This window comes from Gavialis gangeticus, unplaced genomic scaffold, assembly GCF_001723915.1.
Source record: "Gavialis gangeticus isolate Ggan-Ray unplaced genomic scaffold, GavGan_comp1, whole genome shotgun sequence".
Taxonomy (NCBI): Eukaryota; Metazoa; Chordata; order Crocodylia; family Gavialidae; genus Gavialis; species Gavialis gangeticus.
Window position 1 is genome coordinate 34,892,788 of NW_017729000.1, and position 23,422 is coordinate 34,916,209.

The 23,422-nt window shown below is 37.6% G+C and overlaps 1 protein-coding gene across 7 annotated transcripts in view; it reads left to right on the forward strand.

Annotated features, from left to right (window-relative positions):
• TENM2 (teneurin transmembrane protein 2) overlaps positions 1–23,422 on the forward strand; it is a 1,374,704-nt gene that overhangs the window by 1,218,455 nt on the left and 132,827 nt on the right. For all 7 annotated transcript variants that reach the window (XM_019506504.1, XM_019506506.1, XM_019506505.1 and 4 more), the window contains 2 exons: positions 3,548–3,748; positions 6,479–6,664. In XM_019506504.1, the coding sequence (XP_019362049.1) occupies positions 3,548–3,748; positions 6,479–6,664 (387 nt within the window). The remainder of the gene's footprint in view (positions 1–3,547; positions 3,749–6,478; positions 6,665–23,422) is intronic.

Below are 23,422 nucleotides of genomic sequence, written 5' to 3' on the forward strand. Positions count from 1 at the left end.
TGATGACAGGCTTGTTCAGTGATAATAAATCTCAGCTGCTTTCCCTCTGCCTATATACCATAATTCAGGGTAGTGGAAAGGTAGCTAATTTATCTGGAAAAGGGATGTGTTTTTCATTCTTTCTACATTGCATTTATTATTGCTTCCATTTTTAAGGGGTTGTGATACTTGCCTGAAAGCTCCATGGCAGTGTGCAAAATGGGGCGTGCAAAATGAGGCATATTCAATTTGGATTCAGCCCAAATTGGGGACAGCGATTCGATTAATTGATTCAGATCACTGTCCCTGATTCAATTCAGCTGAATCTGAATCTGAAGAGTCAATGCTTATTCAAAGAATCAGCGATTTGGCCATAGACAGAGCTTTAAATGTTTTTTCTATGTACTTCAAGGTACCAGGCGTGACTCGTGAATGCTGCAATGTGGGGGCAGATGGAGCGTCGCACAGAAGTGCAAGGGGGCCCTCCATGTGCTCAACAGAAAACCTTGAATTGGGCTGGAAGTACTCCTGGTCCACTTCCAGGTCTGCTGGGGAGCATGCAGGCCCCCCACCCCCGCACTTCCCCAGCTCAGTGATCAGCCACAGGGGGACCCCATGTGCCCCCCACAGACCCAGGAGGCACCAGTCTCCAAGATGGGGGGGCATGGGCGGACCCCCATGCACTCTCTGGCGGACCCTGAAGTGGACCAGAAGTGCTTCTGCTCCACTTCCAGGTCTGCTGCCAAGCATACTGGGGACCCCTCCTGCACTCCCGTGGGATGCTTCATCCACCCCAGCACTGCAGCATTCACGAGTCACACCTGGTACCTTAAGCTACATAGAAAAAACATTTAAAGCTCTGTCTATGTCCGAATTGCCGAATCTTTCCAACTTTCTCTGAATTGATTCAGAGGGTTCCAATTCAATTCATAGAGATTAAAGTGTTTCCTGATTCGGATTCAGAGATTTGGCCACCAAATTGGGCCTAATCTCTGCCGAATCGAATCAGGGACCAAAGCTTCACACAGCCCTAGTATTTACCAGTGCTTTATGAGATTAGAAAAATACATTTAAAATAATGAGTTTGTACCCTTTAAAAAAATGAAGTTGGGATTTACCATTTCAAATGTTATTTTAAGTGGTATAAGGATTAAATAATATAAAATAAAACAGAACCTTAATCTGCATCCCAGATGCAAAATGAAGTGAATCTTTTTTTTAATTAGTTACAGTAAAAAGTAAGTTAGTAGTGGCTGGTTGTATGTTGCTTTGTTTCAGTATACTTGCTTATATATATCTCTGTATTTGTTGGATTCAGAAAAAATACCAATAAGGATAAGACCTTCTTATCATTTGAAAGTATTTGGGATTCTGCCAGAAAACAGTGAAAATTCCAAGAAGGGAATATGTTCACCAGAAATATCCACCTTGTTTCATAATCCAAAATATGTCAGTAACTTTAAATAAACTTCTGAACTTTGGGAGGTTTCTTCTGACCAAGACTACTAAATTATTTTGTTTTCCCTATAGTTAGGAATATGCAAAATACTATTTCCAGAATTAAATAACTGGATAAAAAATCCTGTCAGTGCTATCACATTATAATAAGCAACCTTGCCAAAGATACCATGGTCATTTATTTCTATAGGAAATAAATCTGAATTAAAATCAGACCTATTTCATAATTCCTATTTTGTCATCTCTATTATGTGTCTGCTTCAATCTTGTTTGTCATATCTGATTTATATACTACTTTTAAATGTTCTATAACTTCATAATGCATTTGATATGAATTTGTGTTTAGGGGAGCAGCCAAAATTTGAAAGTAAAGTATTGTTCATATAAGGTTCACTGAAACTCTCTTCCTTAATTCAGAAGGGCCATCTTTGGGAAAGATGAGAGATAAATCACTTTCATTATACACTCCAAACTTCATACAGCCTCAAGAGTGAACGCCAATCATTCTTAGTTCTTCAGCTGTGCACTAATGTACACTAGTCATGAGATGAATTTATTTTACTTAGGACATCACTTTGACCTTGATCCTCACTTCTGCAGTGAAACGCTGTTTATAAAACCTCCAGGTTGACATTTTACAATAGAGTGCAACTCACTTAGACAAATACTTGCTGTAAGGTAAAAACCTTGAAACTAAAATGTCACTTCTGATACAGCTGGCACACTCCATCACTCAGTGAGATCCAAGATGGCAACTCAACCCACATGGATGGTTTTCTGCCATTTACAAAAAAGAATATTTTAAACAATTTTGTTTTCTTTTTTTTTGGTTTGAGAAATAGTTGAAACAGTAACTATCACTATTAAGAGAAGGAATGTGGTCTAGTGGCTAGAACAGATTTCAGAAAACTGGAACTCTTCTGTTCTAATCATAGATCAGCCACTGACTGTCTATGAATAAAATGTTCTAAGGTGCCTGCCTGACTTAGGAGTCTCAGTGAAGCTTAGGTTATAAAGCCTCTATTTTACTTTTAAAAATCAGACTTGTCCTCCAAAGTCATATGGGTGTTTTTGAAAATTTTAACTTACGGGTATTTGACTCAGTAAATCTGTGCTTCCATTTTCCTTCACTTAGTAAAATGGATACAGTACAGATATTACTCTATTATAACTGTATTATAGATGCAGGATATATGTAGACATGTCTATAATATTGATATCTATAACATTATATGTATGATTGTATTATAATGTGTTATATAGTAATGATAGTAACATTCCTAACAACTAGTTTTGGTAAATTGTTTTGAAATCCTCTGAAGAAAGGTATTTTGGATCCATGTAAAGTATTATACTTACTCAATTTCTATTTAGCTTTGAATTGTATTAATTATTTCGAAACTTCAGTTTAATTCAACAGAAGTATGCCCTGAATGTGGACCTCTAGATTTAAAATATTATTTTCACTGTTATTTTAATGCACTCATTCTTTTATTCTTCCAAAGTCAGGTTAAGATGCATCTTTTCTGTTTTATCTTTTTCATCTTCTGGCATTCATGTCCCAGCAGGTAGAATGGTATTTTTTGTACTCTCCAGTTCTCAGGATTGATTTGTACGTGGCTTAAAGAGCAACTGCAGGAGTTTGCTATAGAGTAGAATCCAGATTCTTCATAGGATGAGGTTCCTAAACCCTGTAAAAATGAGGGTTTGCAAACTGGTCAGGGGTATATATAGCCAGAGCAGACAGCTGTGGGGGGACTGCTGAGGCACTCCAGCTATTTGCCACTTTTATTTCAAGGGTACTACTTCTCTGATCAACAGCGCAGGACTCCAACAGTGTGGGGAAGCAGTACTCTTTGAAATAAAAGCTGCAGCAATCAGCTGAGTGGCTCATTCTTAATTCAACAATCTATTGTGAATTAAGCAGGTTGCAAACCTCCCAGATATGAAAAATCTAAGTCCTACTCTACTTCACAATATAACAGTACTGTCCTTCATCTCAGCAATATACACATCATAGAACGCTGATCTCTCAAACCGTATCATCCAGATGGTATGTTGGGTGAACTGACCCTTTTCAAACAAAATGTATTTTGTTTTCTTTATTTAGTTGATTGTTTGGATCCAACCTGCTCCAATCATGGTGTCTGTGTGAATGGCGAATGTCTCTGTAGCCCAGGTTGGGGTGGCCTAACCTGTGAGCTTCCCAGAGCACAATGCCCAGACCAGTGTAGTGGGCATGGTACTTACCTCTCTGACACAGGCCTCTGTAGCTGTGATCCCAACTGGATGGGTCCTGACTGCTCTGTTGGTAAGAAAAATATTTCTGCCTGGATTTGTGGTAATCTTTCTTTCCCATTTACTGTATTGTTTAACATTCTGATGTCAAGGAAGAACCTAAAATACAAATAATTTACATGAAATATAAATTGTTCTTTCAGTGTTTGGACAGTGAAGTCATTTACCATATTTATTTGAATATAAGATGACTCTAACTGTAAGACAACCCCCTAATAATTACATTCTGTATATAGAAAATTTATCCATTTGTTACAATTTTTCAGGGATAGAATCTAAATACGGGAGAGCTTTCTTGTATCCCACCCACCCCACTGCTACAGCCCCTTGCCCTCTGCCTCACCCACTTCTTTCCCCTGAAGACTTCCTGATCCCCCTGCAACTTACACCCCCCACAAAGGGGCCAGCATTAGAGGGCCTGCAGGCTCTTGCTCCCCCCTCCTCTTCGTATGCAAATATAAGACAAGGGGCTTCCCCCCATGCTGACTGGGGGGAAAACCTCATCTTATATTTGAGTAAATACAGTATATTGTACTCTAGTTACTATGGGTAAGTAGCTATTCCTTAAATATTATGTACTATAGCATTTTCAGTGCAGGGCTAGGAGCTTGGAATTAGGAAATGTAATGTTACTGTTCCCAGACTGAAATTTGTGTGGGTTGTGATAGTGTCTCTTTCTGTTAATGTAAGGCTTTGCATTTGTAGGCAATAACCTGTTAATATTTTCAAAACACTTTAGAGTTGGAAAGAACCTTGTATGTACTACTCATTCATAAAAAGTCATAGAACAGCAAAAAACCATTATAATGAAAATTCTTCTCTTTGGCAGTTCAAACAGAAAAAGAATCTAAGCAATTAGTTTCACATCAAGAGATATCTGCAGAGTAAATACAAAACATCCAACTTGCCTAGTGATGCAATTAGCTGAATGTCCCTGGAACTTTGTACTCGTGACAACAGAGAAGTCAGGAAGATCAACTTACAATTTGGATGAAACACTGAATAGTTTATTTGAAAAACAATAATTTAAAATATTATATCTCCTGGAATTTTTCTTTTTATTTGTATTATAATATGAATTTTCAGATTAGAATTCTGTGAAATAGTACTTTGGACCTGTTCTTTAATTCCTTACCTGTGCCCGAGCCAGTTAGCCGTTACGTTAATGTGAGGTTATTGCACCAGCACTGAATTCTGGATGGGGCAAGTAAATATCATGACGGGTTCTTTCTGCTTTGTGTTCTCATCAGCTCTAAAAGTTCATGACTGGGAATTTAACTAGCCATTTCACGGCTAATACTTGAGGCAGAAAACATGACAGTTTTTCTACAATTGTAACTGGCACAGTTCAATATTATGCTGATGTTGGTGGTAAGACTGGATGACTCGGGATTGGCTATAGGTGCGACAGAGCTCTACACCCAGCGTTGCTATTTCCGCTCTCCCCTGGATTCCAAGGGCATGTCTATGCTGTCTTCCAACAGCACTGCCAAGAAGCACACCCCATGTATCCACTTACGTTCAGTGCATGTCCTAGCCCATCAATGAAGCAACCCCCAACACACACACCAATAATTGCTTCCAGGCTTTCTATCTTTAGGTCATGTTTCCTAGCTTATACTTAGGACAGCACTAAACTGGCTGTGCTATCTAACTCTTGAACATGCTTTGAATGAGAGCAAGTGAGTGTAGCATACTAGTTGGCAGCACTCTCAGAAACCCAATGAAGATCTGCTTTGAATGACCCCAAATGAAGTGGGTTGGTGTTGTCTCAGTTGAGTTAACTTACACATTTCCATTCCCAAACACTAACCATAATTATCCCCCTTGTTGGCCATTTCAGCAGAAGACGCTAGCTCTGAATAAACCTTAGGGCCCGTCAGGTAAAGAATCTGATGCAGGATCCAGACAATCACACGTCCTGTCATACCACGCTTGCATGGCAGGAGGCGTGATTATGGGATTGAGCATTAGATCCTATCATGCCTTATTGCTGATGCAGGGGGAGCCCAGGATCCAGATAGTGTGGTCCCACTACTGTGAGTTCCCCAGCTGATGAGGCTCCCAGCCAGGGCAGTATGAGGAACACTGGCCCCACTGCAAGCCCTGTCAGCTAACAGAGCTCTAGGATGTGAAACCCTGGCTCCACTAATAGTTTCATCAGCAGAGGGGCTTGCAGAAGATGGTGTGTCCTTATGGCTGGGGGCCCCTTCGTTCGATTAATAGCATGATGAGAACGAGCCCCAAAGTTATTACCATTTTTCTGGAATAACTTTGTGGCTTATTGCTTGTTTTATCATGCCATTAATTGATTGAATGTATAGCTGGGTCACAACTTAAGGCGTGATTAACCAGTTAATCATGCCTTAAGTGTAACATGCAGATGAGGCCATAGAAATAGAATTACAGTCTTACCCGTAGAAATTATATCTTCATGCCAGGCCTGAAGCATGTGAATGGAGTTGTATGGGAAAACTCATTTGCACTGAACAAAGAAGTCAGCTTTGGACCTGTCAGTGCAGCATTCAGGTTGTGGAATTTGTTATTTTCTTTTAATAAAAACAGGGGTGGAGGGAGGCTGGTTTTGGTGGGAATATGAGCATGCTGGGCTGACAGCATATAGTTTACAGGAGCAAGGTGCCAATTTGTGTTACTTTTCATCTTAAGCTCCCACTGCTCCTTTGCCCAGTTCACAATGACAGTATTCAGCTGTAATCATCCTTTTATTTTTTTATCCACCTAGAAGTGTGTTCTGTGGACTGTGGCACTCATGGTGTGTGCATTGGCGGAGCATGTCGTTGTGAAGAAGGATGGACAGGAGTGGCGTGTGACCAGCGTGTGTGCCATCCCCGCTGCACGGAGCATGGAACCTGTAAAGATGGGAAATGTGAATGCAGAGAGGGCTGGAATGGGGAGCACTGCACCATTGGTAGGCAAACGACAGGCACCGAAACAGGCACATATTGCTTTCTTTTCATAAATCGTAGAAACATAGTTACTATTGTGTATTGTAATAGGCTGTTCCTTTAAGGACCCTAGTGCTTCCAAATATGAGTGCTGCCTCTCAGAATCTAAGGTGGAATGCAGAGGAACTCTGGGAATCATTTAAAATCAACAGCAAACAGAGTCTGAAAAAAAACAAATGCAAATGGACACTAATAAGTAAAGATGTAACAAATGGTCCATCAAGGTACCATCTGAGCCAAGCTTTTCAAACTTAACTAAACATTTCTTTGTGTGAATGGGATCCTTTTTAATTTCCTGGTCTGATGCTTCAGTGCTTTCCTGCTATTATACATCACATCCGAAACACATCACCACAATAACCACACAGAGCAGGGGTCAAGTTGAGGAGGAATAAGTGCTCCCGTTGTTACAGAAATAGCTCCCTAGCATTTTCCCTTGTTGTGCTGTGACAGTGGGCATGGTGTTTGCATATAGATAGTCACAGCATGGGAGGGCCTAGTCAGTACTGCAGCCTGCTGATGTACCCTTTCCTAATAGCATGCTGCTCAGTACAGCATTGGCATCATGCAGAGTGCCGTGACTAACGCGATTGCATCTCAACTGTGATATGTCGGCCGGGGAAGTTCAAAAAGATTATACACACACACACACACACACACACTAAAGATGCTATATCCTTTCAAATGAAAATGCTTTAAATATAAATTTTAAGAGAAATTCATTATTGCTAAATGCAATTCTTTATCTTTTCCTGCAAAAAATTAGGTAACATACTGTATTGCTCAGACTCTGTTGAAAGGTAAGGCCATATTCACTATTTTTCCAGTGTATGGGCAAAAGGGAAGGAGAGTGAGTTTCTAACTGGGCTCGCCTCTGCTAAGAAATCTGAGTAAAAATGATCTGGAACAAAGGAATGTGTCTGCAAATTGAAAGGCTATGCACTTTGAAAGCAGCATGATTTTCTCTTAGAAGACAAATGTGTCCATTTTCCATTTCCCTGGGGCACATATTTTACTATCAAATATCCTTTTAAAAAGTAAAAATGGGTTAAAAACATAGACAACATGATTTTAATTACCTTTAAAAAGTATTTTGTAAAACAGGCAACAAAGAGGCAGTATGCGAATTGAAATTTTATGGCAATCAGGGACCCTAATGGGACAGTCCTATTACCAGTGAATTGTTTCTTCGTAAGCTAAAACCCTGGTCAAAATTTTGCACCCCTTGAGCAGATTTTCTTTTAAGTTTCCCTTTGAATCTCTCTGGATGTGAAAATCTCCTGGGAAACTTACTGACTGGATACTAAAAATACACCTTTATAAATAAGTAATCTATACATTTTAGGGCATCTCCTTTGATGTTGTGGTGCCACAAGCTTCTGATGCTGTATTTTAATATCACTGAAATCAAAGCTTTTGTGATTCAGCACTTTGTCACCAGCGATGCTGCTGAGCGTTTTTTTCACTTTTGTCCTCTGCGCTTCTGCCCCGTCAGTACTTTCCTGCCAGGATAATCATGACATTTTATCACTGTGCTAATTAATTCCTGGACCTTTAAAACATCCAAACAATTGTCAACCCTGCCTTTTGTCTCCAATTGTGCAGTAATTGCTTATTCAAAAAAATGTTTTCCCCCTTGTGCTGAATTTGTTTGGCTTTGTAATCTTTTAAAGTATATTCCTATGTTTAGATATAGCTGAAATGTCTAACATTAACTTTACTGTGCATACAAAAAGATGCCTTTCTTAGGTTGTTCAAGGAAGCTTTGTGCTTAGTGTTATTTTCTGTGCACTTATTAATCTCTCAAATTGTAAATAATGCAGATGGCCTGTAAATAAGGTAGATGGCCTGTAAAGGGATATTTACCCTAGTTTTCACAGGAATGAAATGCATACATTTCTTCCAAGAGAGAGGCAAAGATGTTTCTTCTGAGGAGAATAAGCTATTCTTGTGCTAGCTTTTTCTTGAAACGGCATGTTTAAACTTTTATGTGTGTCTGTCTGTAGCAGAGATGGGACTAGGGCCCAAAGTTCAGGTCTACAGCTGTAATTACCCCACGTTTCAGTATAAATAATGAGCTATGTAGACAAATACATGGTCATTCTTATGAGTGGGTTGAAGAGGAATTCCGTCTTTCTTTATCACTGGGCCTGAATATAATCGTGCTTGTACATACACAGCATATTGCTGCAGTGCAGTTGAATTCACCAGAGGGTAAGAGAACAGGATGCTCTTTCTTTTTTATTTCTAGTGTATGGCTAGCTTTTGGGGGCCAGGATGAACACTTATCAGTGAGTACAGCATAAAGGGCATAACTACTCCCAAAGAATTGCTGTTGCCAAATAGAGACTGAAAGCTTAACATGAGAATAAGTTATCCAGGTCTTTGAGGTTTTACACACATTCACTTGGTCTTTGTCTGTTCCCTCTCTGCCTTGGCATTCAGTGAAAAATCTAGGAAACTGGCTTACTGCTGGTAATGGTATTCAGTGAATTTTCAGCTTAAAAAAGAGGATATTATGTCAGCAACCTGATTCGGAGAGTCAAAACGTAGAAAACCTTCCATCTGACATGTTTCAGCTCCTGTGTCTGCCCTCACTTTCCCATCCCCCTCCTCTGAAATAAACAGCAGTTTGAATTTTGAGTAGTCAAAATTAACTGCTTAGGGACAGCCATAGGCCAGGATTTCTTCTTCAGTAAATCTGAGAAAATTGTAAATTGCTCACAGATAGTTTGCAAACAGAAGAAGAAGGGAAATTCATTAAATGAATAATTTACTCTGAATATGCACCTGCCTCTAATGATTATGACCTTGATCCAAACCCCACTGAAGTTGATGAAAAGACTTCCCCGACTTTAACTGGGCTTCAGAGCAAGACCAATTAGGGCAAATGCTCTATTTTGTGGGGAAATGAGCAATTTGAAATATACCCGAATATTTTTTACTTTCCCTTGAGTTTCTTTAGGAACAGAACACATTGGACTAATGTGGCGGAGGAAAGGTGATGGCTGTAGCAAGCTGGAGATATTCACACTCACTCAGAATATATTATTTTCTTTTACTTGATGCCAAATTATTCCTTTCCAGACATTTAGCCAAAACTAAATCATATTTTAAGTATACTCTGTGACATTTCAGCACTGACTGCTACAGCTAACATTCCCTCTGGCTAAATTCAACAAAAAGTGTTGTTTCTTACTCCATTACTGCATTCTAACGAGGGAACTCTGAAAAGTCTCCAAGAATCATAGTGTTGGCTCATTGAAAAACATGTTTTGAATTCCAATAATGGTTTTCTGCTTGTAGCAGTAGAGATAAAGTATAAGAATAGAAGAGTACTAGTATAAAAGAAAAGCTGTAGTCAGACTTTGATATGTCAATGGAGAGCAGAATAGCTGAAAAGAGAAAAAGTCACTGGTCCTACATAACTGATTCGTATAGCAAAGCAAAGCTCTGCATTCTACATCACACTTCACTTTCCTACTTTAGTAGTTAGGAAGGCAGATAGTTTAGTCTGATGGCAATAATAAAGAAAATGAATCTTTTACCCAATCTAAAAAGAGACATGTGCCCTGATGTGCTTAATAAGTGATTGCAATAGTGGTTGAGGTTATAACTAAATAATAGGGGAAAATTTAGATAAGGACAAAGAAGTTAATGCAAAACTAATAAAATAGAGAAAGACTAGGTACAGCAGTAGCTAAATCTTGGACCAATTTCATGCCTGAATTTTATTATGAGAGATTTTCTTTCTTTGATATGTCTAAGCATTAACTGTTATTAAACCCTAATGTCCTAAAATAGATCAGCTAGTCAGAAATGAAACTTGAATTGCTATAACTGTTGCATATTACCAGGGTGCAGGGATTCATTTCTTTCCAAGGGGAACTTTGTAATGACAAAGAAAAGGAAATATAGCAAGGACAGAAACCTTAAAAAATAGCCAGAAACATCACTTTGAAAATGTCGTTCTTTTGCAAGCCATGTCTCAACAGAACTGAGTTTGAAATATTGGCTCCACTAAAGTTATTGGCAAAACTCCACTGACTTCAATGGAACCAGGATAAACACACTGAGTATTTATGAAGTCCAAGAATGGAAATTAATCAGACAATACGAATACAACAGCCTATGTTTTGTGCCATGAATAAGGTGACCTCTTTCCACAGGAGTGGAGGCACCAGTCTTCCTTTGGTAAGTCCTATTCCCTGAACATTTTTTTCAACTGCCTGTCCTGTTATATTATATATAAACCCCTAGATAGAAGCTGGGCAACCCTTCTTTTTATGTATGGATACGTAAGCAAAGCATAGTGGCAGGCGACTGTGATTGGAGGTATTTGATAACATGGAAATGTTATTGTATATGATCAGTTATTACAGTTGGTCAAATTGAGTACTACAATTTTTGTTTCTTTTATTACTTTAGTACTGGTGAAGGGTGTCACCTTTCACAGCCCTGGAGACTGAGCCCCTCAATTCATTTGTGCCTTGGCCATAAGTGCCAGATTTCTGACAGAGCCTACCCTGTGCCTCAGTTCTGTCTTGCAGAAGACACCATCTGAGATGCCATCTCCTTCACCGGGCGCTTGACCTCTCTACTGAGAGTACCAATCAGTATGTCAAGTTTCAAACATGGACCGTTTGTTTGACCTACAGTAATTTGTTTGTTCCAGCCACATATGATTACTTGTTGATGTAGACATTGTTCCACAATGAATTAAACTGAAAACTCCAAATCTTTCACACCCATCAAAAACAGTTACTTTCAGACACTTCACCACAAACTAAATTTACACTCAAGCGGTAGAAGACTTGGGATCCCATCTTTGAAGCACAGACTTCTACCAGATATGAGGACCAGATAGGAAGTAAGCCATCTTTAGTTTTGTTTGAGATTTACAGAGACTATTTGTGCAGGATATATTGGGAAGGTGCCCTTTGCAGCCTCTGGGCATGTTCAGGTTTCCCCAGAAGGGAGAGTACAACATATCATCAAACAGATTGCTACATACATTTTTTTTTCATTTTTCTAGCTACCAAGTCAATAATCAACAAAACCCTACCCAGTGCAGCTTTGTGTTGTATTCTGACACAGCGGGGTAGTTTTGTCCTGTTGGAATGCTCTTTGTGTCAAAGAATTTTTTCTTTTACTGATTTTCTTAAAGTAATTACAACAATAATGATACAAGGAAAGGCAATTTACAGGAGAGGTGGGAAGAAGTGTGTGAGAAAAGACAGTGGGAAAGCATCATTTATGACAAAGGAGAGCAATTTTGAGGGATCTGGCTGTATTAGCCTTTTTCAGATATATATTTCTAGCCATTTAAATCTAATCTATAACAGACAAAGATGTACAACATGTTAAAGCAAAATATAAGTTAATTTACTACATGGCACTAGATTTCTTTAACAAAGATTGTAGGATCCCAGCATTGGTAGCAAGTTTCTTGCTAGGATGGACTTATTAGTGACATGGTATTATACTTCATTTTGAGTGTCACTAGATAGATTTCCTCATTGTTTTCTGTCTGTTGCAATACCAAACAATAATAGTAATCAGATGAATTAAGTGGAGGTATTTTCACTGATTATTGCCATTCTGTGTAAATTTAATTTATATTTTAATTTTCTGAAAACCTAGATAGATTGAAATTGAAGAAGTTCCCATTGTAAAGTGTTGCAGAAGTTCTCCACTTTTTTGCCTAATAAGTAATACTCTCAAGACTGACATATTACTAATCCAGTATTTATTTTTATTTTTAGTAAATCTCTATACAGTGCCATCACTTTTCCCTAAAACTCTATCAAGCTTCCTGAAAAGGAAAGGGCCTTTTCCAGAAATGTTTAAAACTGACACCAAAATACCAAGAAACCTGGGGATAGCAGACCTAACAGAGGAGTAGGAAAGCAATGGGTCAGGATTAAAATGTATCCAGGTTAAGCCCAAACTACATATTGCAATAGGATGGCCTGAAATTTTTGCAAAGATTCTAATGCTTCAAGAGCAAAGAGACGCACATAGATTCATTGCACTTATTCATGGAATCCTTTATTCTTGGAATTAAAATAGACATATTTTAATAGGAAGCATTTACTGTGGAGGCATCAGACTCCCTGGTAGGTAGAGCATCACAACTATAATATGTAAAAACTAAGGCAATGTAGCAATTCCTATATTGGCTCAGACTTTTGGAGAATCCAGGCCAGTATCTAGATCCTTCAGTAAAAGTGAAAGTAGCTTGTAAATGTGCACTTATATACTTACCCACTCACTGAGGAAGCATCTTCCCTGAATCCCTCTTATGCCCTTAAGCATGTGAGCTTTATAGGCCTCCCAAGCAATTTTTGCAACTCTGGATATCTTCATTCTCTCTGTAATTGTCCCACCTTTTCTGTAGCCTTCTAAGCTCTTCACTTCAGGGATATCTTTTGGCTACTCATTCTTCAAGCTCTGTGATATATGGAAAAATAATTGTTACTTCCAACATCATGCTGAGCTGTTTCTGATCTGTAAGTCTTTTCATGATCCCTGTATGAGAAACCGGGGTTTAATTTATCATTTGTATGCCTTAAGCATAAGTAAAGTTTTCAGAACAGTTTCTCCAGTACTAGATTATCTAAATTCAATAACTCTGTCATAACTATTTCTTTATTTATGTATTAGATGTATATTGTGTCCTTCCCAAAAGAGGTTTAGGGCCTCTAAGCAGGCTATTGTATTTCCTTCCAAGTTTACAACCAGGTATTTATAGAATTTTCTCATGGGAACACAGGTTTCAGTATCAGGGAGTCTGAGAAACAGGTACTTTTCATATAAGTTACTTTTCATTGTACGTCTCAAAGGTGCTTGCGTGGGGGACAGCTAGAGATATTTCTTGGCTAAAAAGCAAGCTAAGTAAGCTAGGAAGAGTTCTTTGGTTACGTTCCTTATTGTGGGTTCCCTGTAAAGGTTTGGAACGTGCTGCTGAGCTATGTCAGGCCACTTATTTTTATTCTGCGTATAGGATATATTCTGAAATGGACCCTATATCCTCCTTCATAAGCCAAAAAAAGATGAGTATATTTTCAGCCAGGCACCCTACATTTCATCCAGGATTTCAAAGAGGTACCCAACAGATACTTGTAAATAACCTCCCAGCCTACATCATGATATTTCTTTCATTTGGTGGGTCTTCTGTGTGTTTTGTATTGATTTCTGGCCAATTTTTGAGCTTGCACACCCACCACCCTCCCCCCCCCCCAAAAAAAAAGAGAAAAGAAAAAGAAAAAATTGATCAAGCCTGATCTAACTACCGAAAGAGCAAAACTAATTTTGCAGTTCTTCGGCATATTTGCAACACTGAGCAACCCCTAATGTTCCAAAGATGTTGTTTCTATGTTATTTTGTATCCTGTGGTGTCAAGCACAGGTTTCAGCAAGTGAGTGAATTACATGGTATAGTTGGATATGAAATAACAAAGACATGAAGATGGTTGTGAGGGGTCATTGGTGACATCCAAATAGACGCTGCAGTAGGTCAAATAAGAGCTTGGAATATATGTATTGTTTACTTGCAAAGAGTTATACATTGCAATAGTGCATTAATGAGAGTCCAAAGTGTATCTGCCCTTTTATGAAAGACTACCAAAAGGACCCTTTTTTAAAAAGGTACCTATTCCTGAGCCCCTTACAGGCATGCAGTTCTTATGCTTCTAAGCCCTGGTTCCTAAAGGTTTGTTTGCTACCTGAAAATATAAATAGGCACCAAGTAGATTTGCAAAAGCACCTAAACAAATTAGGCACCAAACCCTATTAAAAGTCAAAGGGAATTAAAGGGATGAATCATTTCGACTAAATCACATGTATCATTTCTACTAGGCACTTCCCTACATTTTAAATACATTTGTATATTTAGCCCCTCCTCCCCACATGAAAGACCCAGAGACTATATGAAGAATAGTTGTGGCCACTGTTCATGAATTAATTCAAATTGGCCAGAGAACTTTCACTGGAACCAAGTTCTGCTGAAAATATGTACTTCTGCCAAAATTTCCAAAATGGCAAAATATATAGAACCTATCCAAGCTATTATAATGTCTTTCAGTTCTGAATGCATCGATACCACGTAATTCATTCACTTACTGAAACCTGTACTTGACACCACAGGGTAGAAAAAAACAAAACAAAATCCAATTTGATATTTTGTTTCAGAAGAAGAGTGGAGGTGGAGGAGGTTGCAACAATGATTACAGATCTTTTCAGCATTTTCAGAAGAAAACTTTTCAATTTTTTGTTTTCAAGTAATTTTTCAGTGTACTTGTTTACTTTATTTTATATGTCATAACATGCTACACATTTGAAAAAGTAAAAGTAAGATCTTTCTGCTAAAATTAAGTATCTTGATTAAAATTTTGCTTTGTGGAAATTTTTGAAATGTATAGGTTTCACTCTGATTTGCATATCGGATTTGGAAATCTTGAAATTCTTTGGAAGGTATAACTTCCTTCCTTCTCGTAGCTAGTTTGTGTCCTGCTGATAGATTGACAAGTATCGTGATAGCTTTGAAAGGGGCACAGTTGTCATGATATAACATCTCCAGGTTATTTTCCCCTTAGCAAGGCACTGTCAGTGCACTGCCAGTGCCAGTGTGGAGCTTTTTGAGTCAATCGGTGCTCAGCAGCAGTTTCCAGGTGGCCTTTTGTAACAAAGTCTAATTAGGCTAAAAAATGTTATAAAGGCCTTGTGCTAATAAAATGAGAGAGTGGGAAGGGGAAAATCTGTGGCACTGCCCGTCTTATACTGCATTCTCTTTATTTTTCAGATGGATGTAAGAAACTTCTCTCCATCTGATCCTCCCACAAATTCTTTTGTAATAAAGCATGAAAAATTAAAAATTAAGTCTCAGATGCCTATACTCTCTGCATCCTAGAAGTGTTTGTATTGTTGAATTTTCTCAATTCCTTGCTCCTAAATTATTTCAATTAAATAGGATTTCAATTAAAATAGGATGCACTGGAATTCAGAGAGACTCATGTCCTTAAGTTTTGGTGCTTTTGAAATTATGAACCTGTAGTTTTTCAAATTGGACAATATGTTAAAAAGAAAGAATATCATAAATATATTGAAACAATTTCCCTACAATCCTTACACAGGTAATATCATTCAACAGTTTTGCCACAGGTACCAGTTAGACCATTTTTTTAATATATATTTCCAAATTTCAGCTTTTCATTGTTTTCACAGCTACCTACTGTCTTTGATTCTGAATAAAGATGCTCTACAACCCAGTACAGAGTAGCTATGCACAAGACTTTGAGCCCCACCCTAAGCCTTTAATAGCAATTTTAAAAAAGAGTTTCAAGTGAATGATATGGGGACATGTCTGCAGCAGGGTAAATTGCATCTTGTGTCATTCAGATTCAATAAAGCTTTGTAAAATTTCTGTCAGTTTCTTCCTTCCCTATCTTGACCCTTTCCCCAAATGCAATCTGCTTGCTAGGAGAATCCCATCCAATAGAAGTAATTATTTTTGTGATTCTTTTTTAGTCAATTTTAGTTGAATTAAAATTTTCTGCAAAAATAAATAAAATAGACTGTCACATAGAAATCTGCACAGGTTATGAAGTTATTAATTTATTGGAACAACCATAAATATTACAAATAGAAATAGGTCTCAAGTGCCAAGTGTACATTCAGTTGTAAACCTTCTCAGCATTCAGCGTTATTCAGATCAGAGGTTTTGAGGTTTTTTTGTTTCTATCTGTGATAAATATAGAAGCTAATAATGCAACTAACAGAGTTTGTTAATTGTTGAAGACATGTAGAGTTAATTGCTCTTTCTTTTCAAGTTATTGTAGTACTGAAATATTTAAACTCAAATGTTTCGATTTAAACAACTTCCAGCATGCATGAATGGACAATAAATTTTTTCACGATAGTATTGATTCATACATGTCTGACCCACAGAAGGCAATGAAGTATATGAGATTCACCCCCAAAAGACCGCCAAGCATTTTCAGAACAGATTTAAGTACGAGAAAGCAAGAGTCTATGTAGGACTTCATTATAGCATCAATTCACAGCCAAATTCCTAGGAGCCTGTTTTGTCTACACACAACCTAGGTTGCTGAGATTGCTGCACCACGGTTGGCCTCATCCTGACTTTATTCAACAACTGGATTGGAGCTGGAGTTCCCCTTTACAAGCTTTCAGCTCTTAAAGCTAGTTATGACCATTGGGTGCTAGATACCAAAGCTCTGAGTTGTTAAATAGGCAATTGGCAGCTCCATTAGCATGCTGCATGTTTTTCACATGAAAGTGGTAACTTTTGCATTCACAGAGACCACAGTGCCTGAGGAATCATTCACATTATCCCTTGCAAACATTTAGGCAGACCAGAAATATGCTGTCTCCTTATCCAGCCAAAGCTGTACCCCCACTCACCCCAATAAACTTAGAAATTAGTTTTATTTCTCCCACATTGTGATCTGCCAGCTCTATGGAGCATGACCTATGTCTAACATCTGGGATTCATCGCCTCTGATTGTGTTGTCTCATTGGATATCAGGAGCCATGCAGTGAGTCCCAGATGCTCAAGTAAGAGATGGGTTCTTCATTTTCTCAAACACTGTTTGTCTAATGGCACCTAAATCCTACCCAAGCTTCTTGTATTGTATCCATAGCATAATGCATATTAAAGGACTTTGGGTTAACTGCAGTCTGTAAACAGGGGACCATAATTTTGAAAAGCTGCTAATAAGTGTGAAGGGTTATTGCTTTTCTCCTAATCCTATTGTATCTTTAGTTTCTGTTTACAATCTTTAACGGTGCAACTCAGAGTAGGTCAATCAACTTGGCATCAGCTGTCTGTGGCATGCTTTTTATATGCCATAAAGTAAGATAGCATGCAAAAGAGCTGAAAGTAGAAGTTTAAGTCGTTCTTCCTAAGCATTCTTGGGGCAATTAGACTGGATTGAATTGCATAAAATGCCATAGTTAGCAAATTTTTCATATAATTAAAAGTAGATCCTTGGTTTTAGCAAATCAGTTCCATATATTTTAATTGTATATTGGTAAGTTAAAGGAGTGTCTGTGGTATATTCATTCTAGCTAATTATTATGATAAAGAAGATATCTGTTTAGATATGTTAAACAAGTGAGACTGCTAGTGAATATTACAAGCATGATAAATATAAAGCACATACATTTTAATTTGCCTCCAGATCATCAGAGGTGTAGATGGTTGAAAGCCCTGAGGTTTAGCTGCATTCTTTAGAACTGCATTTGAATGCAGTGCCAGTGCAGTGGCATGGCTAGGGAGGGTCAATAGTGGCACCCGCCCTGGGGTGGAGTTGGAAGTATTCACATTTACGATTGTGGCACTAACTGTAATTCACTGCTTTCACTTTGCCCCAGGGGCATAACCATATCCCTATACTGATGTGCCAGTGCTAAAGATTAGACAAAGAAATAGAAACCAATTAATAACGTGAGAGACCCTGATCAGAGTGGTCTTATTACTGAAGATATAGATGGGAGAGTGCAGTCATAGCAAGCAGCATTATTTTTGTGGGGGAAAAAAACAACCATTTTCCTACAAAAAAAAAGTATTGTCAAATTGTCTTGTTTTTCATCTAGAGACACTGTTAAAAATAATTTTAGAAATAACTATCCTACAAGCTTAGTAATAATATTTTTACTTAATTTTTTCCTTACAAGCTAGTGATTTATTGATCAGAAAAATAGTGCTGCATCAAAACACGGTGATCTCCAATTGTTAGGAATCAGAAGTGATTGCTACAGCCTTTGTGGAGTGAGTCCCACAAGGATGGCAGTGATGTTATTTTTGTAAATTCACTGTGCGCAAACACAAAAAGCCTAAATGTCACAGATGATTGTGAGTCTTATAAAGCTAAAGAGACATTGGTACAGATGAGAGAACTGGGTTTTTTTGTTTTAACAACTGGGAACACAACTCGGTTCTTTTAGCATGTTGCCATCAACTTTTCAGTACATTTTGAATATAAACTGATCTGACTTCTTTTGCTTTCCACTTATTGAAGCAAGGCAAAATATGTATCTGTTACATTACAGACCAATTTCTTCTGTGAGTTTCCGGGGAAATTAGCATCATAGCATAGAGCTTTACAGTAGCATGTAGGGTGTCTAGAATTAAACAGAAAACCAAAGGGTTTTGGTTTGATTTGGTTGGGGATTTTTTTTACAGTTTCTACAATTATATATTATTGAGAGCAGTAAGCCAGGGTGCATTCCATGATCATTATTTGCTGGTGGAAACATAAAGCACAACACAAAACAAAAAGTTAACAAATGCATTAACTGCACTCCCCATAGACTTTTCCTCAAAACCCTCTAATAATGGTATGGAGAGAGGGAGCAATAATAACATACTTTTTTCTAACTTCTTGTCAGTGAGTTCTAAAAGATGCCATATATTTCAGAGTCAGAATCATGCCATTTATTTTTGGAGTTTATTAGAAATGCGAAAAGAAAATTCAAGTTGACATTGTTCCCCATGCAGTATTATTAATTGATGATAGAGTCTGGAAGCCATAGGCATATAGAGTTTTATATTCAATGCATCTGTTCATGGGTTTCACTGAAAAGCAGGTAAAAAAATACATTTTGCTATCACCTGTCTGAGATCATTATTAATTGATTCTTTATTGTTAAGCCAATCAATACATATTTTTATTGTACTTTGATCAGGGTAGAGACTACTCTGAGAAATACAAATAGGAGTAGTACATAAGGAATAGGAAAAACTATATACCAGTATGTATGTATTTAGGGATGTGGTTATTATAATCCAGGTTTTTTAAATTTGAAATGGCAATGTTTATGGAAGCAAAATTCCAGGCAAATGATGCTTTCTGAAGTACTATAGGCAGATGAAAACAAATAGACTCTTACCCTCTGTGGTTCACACTTTTACAGAACAGGTTCTGGACCAGCGAATCTTTTTGTGTTATGACTGCATGTAGTGCTGCAAAGCTCAAAGGAAAAAGAAATCCCTATCAAAAATCTAAACTGATTTGCAAGCAGTATTTGCTTAATTCAAACCAGGGCATCTGGCAAAGGTTATCAGTTTATGGTTTTTCTTCAGAACCCTTTGTCAGTTTATTTTATAATAATTTTGCTTGATTATGTGTTGAAGGAGAAAGATCAATGGGTGAGCCAAAGCCCTTAACTTCAAACAGTAGTTTATATCCATTTGCAGCAGAATTTAATTTTATAAAGGACAGCGCTCAGGTACCAAACTGTGTAGATGCACTTAAATGACTCTCATAATTGTTAATGCTTTCTACAGCAGATGAGATTTGCTTAAATCAGATGAAGATAGCAGCTCATTAAATTCTGATTTTTTTCACATTCTTTTTCATCTTTTAATCCCCCATATTCAGAGCAACATGTCCTATTAAATAACTCTCATTAATTAAAGTCCATTTTCTTTCAGCAGGGTTTATATTTTTAGTTATTATGAAAACTTTAAGATGCTAATACTCTAATTTTAAAGGGATTAGTGCTTGGACATTTCAAAATATGAAACACTGTCTCTTTTAAAATTGAGATACTTATATATGAAGAGTGGGGGTTGGGGCATAACAAGCTCTCCTTTCATTTCAGAATGTGCCTTGTGCCTCCATCTTTATTACAGACATGCTGTTCACCCTGCTGTACTCAGGACTGTATCAGCATTTTCATTATAAAACTGTTTTTTTCCTCAAGTTTACAAGCAAGGATCCATATTGTACCATAGATTTTTAAGCAGAGCTCCCTATTGAGATCAGTAGAGAATTCTGCTTGCAAATCAGTGGTGTGATATGAACCAAGGCTCCAAGGTAAAACCTGGCCTTCTAGGCCTTCATTCAGGAACAAATTATTTCATAAAATATAAGAAACAAAGCATTCAGGTGTGACCAAGTCATAACAAGACAACCAAAGATTTGTTTGGATTTTTTAAAGAATTCCAGGGTTTTGTACTCACACAATTCAAAAGTGTTAGTTTGTTGAAGGAAACTTCTTTTAGTTTCTTCCTCTATAGGTCCCTCATACAGACTTGATCACTTTGCCAAGGATGAGGAAATAATTAAAATTAATAAACGGTTTAATTCAAAGTGAAAAGCAACTATGCATATCGAAACTCTTACTAAAATATCTATAGCTTACGGATTTGTACATTGACTGTAAAGACCGTGCTAGCTCATAAAACAGCTGTGATAGTCTTATTAGTCAGATTAAGAAGGATTTTTGCAAACAGACCATAACCACTTGCAGAAGCTATTCCAAGCAATTGGATAAGTAATCTGCATACTTAAATATATATTTACTTCAGATGCTGAAACTGCCCGCAAAGACATTCACTTTGCTTGGCTAGTTGCAGCCACATTTTATGACCTCCCTGTTTGGCACTGTGAAGATGTCATAGAATTCATAAAAACCAATTAAATCCATGGTCAGATGAAAGACAACCAAGTACCATTTATATGCTGCAGAATGTAGCGCTGGTGGCAACTTGACCATTTACAGTTGCAAGAACGGTGGCACACACCACTGCAGGTTGAATTAGATCTGCTGTAATGTTACTGTGTGCTGTGAAGCAGTTGCCAGCTCCACTTCAAAAGCACATACATTTCTCAAAGGTTGACATAATAATTCCTGTTCTTTTTCCGTATCTCAAAAGGAGTGTGAGCCTCAATTAATTAAGAAGTGTTTCTACCATGCACTGAAATATTGCAAATGTGACAACTGCTAAACAGTACCCAAGAAGTAAAGGAAAGGACTGCAGCCAGTAAAACTACTGAAGGCAGGCAGGATTAGTGGGCCATATTGTAACTTGATCTGAGCATGAGGGGAAATATTCCAACTGTTCAAAGAACCCATAGGCTAAGCTCAGGTGGCTTTTCTCCTGTGCATGCCTAACATCATTAATTACCTGGCTGGAAGTCATAAAAATACATTTTCCCTGTGGTCTATCTGGAATATGTCTTAAAATGCCATAAACTACTTGTAAGAAGTGTTATGAGACAGAGCATTTTCCAGGTTGGAAATACTTGGTAGATTGTAGAGAATTGTGGCAAATTTGAGTTAGATGCGTCATACAGAAAGGTCAGACTTTTTTTATTATTATTATTGGAAATTCCTTTCCTTGTCCACCCATCTGTTTCTTACTAGTTAATTCTGCTTTAGTTCTTGACATTTTAAAAACCTCTTGTAAATGTCTTAGAAAGATATAATTCTGCACCTTTTAAAATTAAATCAGGATGAATCAGTAACTGCAGTGGAATAGTATGATTTATTGATCTTGTATACATATCACAGCACAAGTGGAACATTTTCTAGGTTTCTTTACTCTTTTACTCCCTACTCTGGCTTGTTTACAGACTGTTTTTTGGTCCTGGGAACTGTTCCCAGCAATGATTCCTGCTATATTTGCTCACATACTGTACATCCCAGTTTACTGCAAAAAACACTTCAAGTTCAGATGCAGAGTCATAAAGTTAGAAGCCAAGTGGTGAACACCTGGTTATTTCACATGCTTGAAACAGGAGAGTTAAAACCATTCTGTCTTGAAGCACAAAACTAGCTGAGAATTTGATCTGGGGAATTAATGGTCATATTCCTCTGTGAGTGAGTGCAGGGGAGCAGGGAGCTATGGATTTTCTACTCGTACACATTTTAAAAGCAAACAGAATTTAAAGCCCTTCCCTTTTCCATTTAGTACAAGAAATTGATTAAACAAGCTAAGCCCTTTGAGGTAGGTGTGTGTGGAGGGGGTGCTTCATAGCAGATCAAAATCAATATTTTAGATTTATTCATTATTTAAATAGCAGATAAGTCAACTTTTTTTCCTTTCCATGCAAGCACGCAGAGAGGTCATGAACAGGAGAGGTCATGTTACACCCACACGTGCAGAATTTGTTCACTCACATGTGCAGAATTAATCACAGTTGAGAGATTAACCTATGGTATTGCTAAACAAAATATTTATTCCCATAGGTCTTTATCAGTAACTTTTGCATCTGTTACATGCAAAGCAAACAGGCAGTGCAAAATTAGATGAAATGATCAAACATTATTCACAAGATCAACACCTATAGTGAAAAGAAACCTTATGTTGCACTGCAGAATGAAATGTCTATATATAGAAAAAATACTGTGTACATGCTCAGTCTCCAAAATACATGGTTACCCATCCAGCTGAGCATTTCCTACATATGCTAATGTTCAGACAGCTCGGGATTTCTAATTTGTTTATGTAATCTAGTTTATACACACACTTCCTATGTGGAAGAGCTAAGGCTCCAGGCACAATTTGATACATGTAAAATATACAGTTATACTAATATTGTGCACTCCAGGAACTCCTGCTTCACCAAATAATTAATGTAAAACACATATCACATTTGTTTGCCTGTTTTCAGTACCAGTGAGTTGTTGCCCACTCATAACCTGGCTTCAGTCCTCATGAAAACCCAGGATTCATAAAATGCTGTAAGGAAATGAAATTTGAAAAATAGCCATTTGTTGTTGTTAATGCTTCCTTTGTTCTAAACCAGCATGGTGCAAAACTTCTAGTTCTTTTTTTCATTTTCCTTGACCCTTCATTTGATTTTCCTACAGGGGTCTAGAGATGTTTGCGTACACCAGTCTGTAAAGCACACTGCACAGCCACATATTAAAATTCATAAAAGGTCAGCAGCAAGTTCATACTGATAT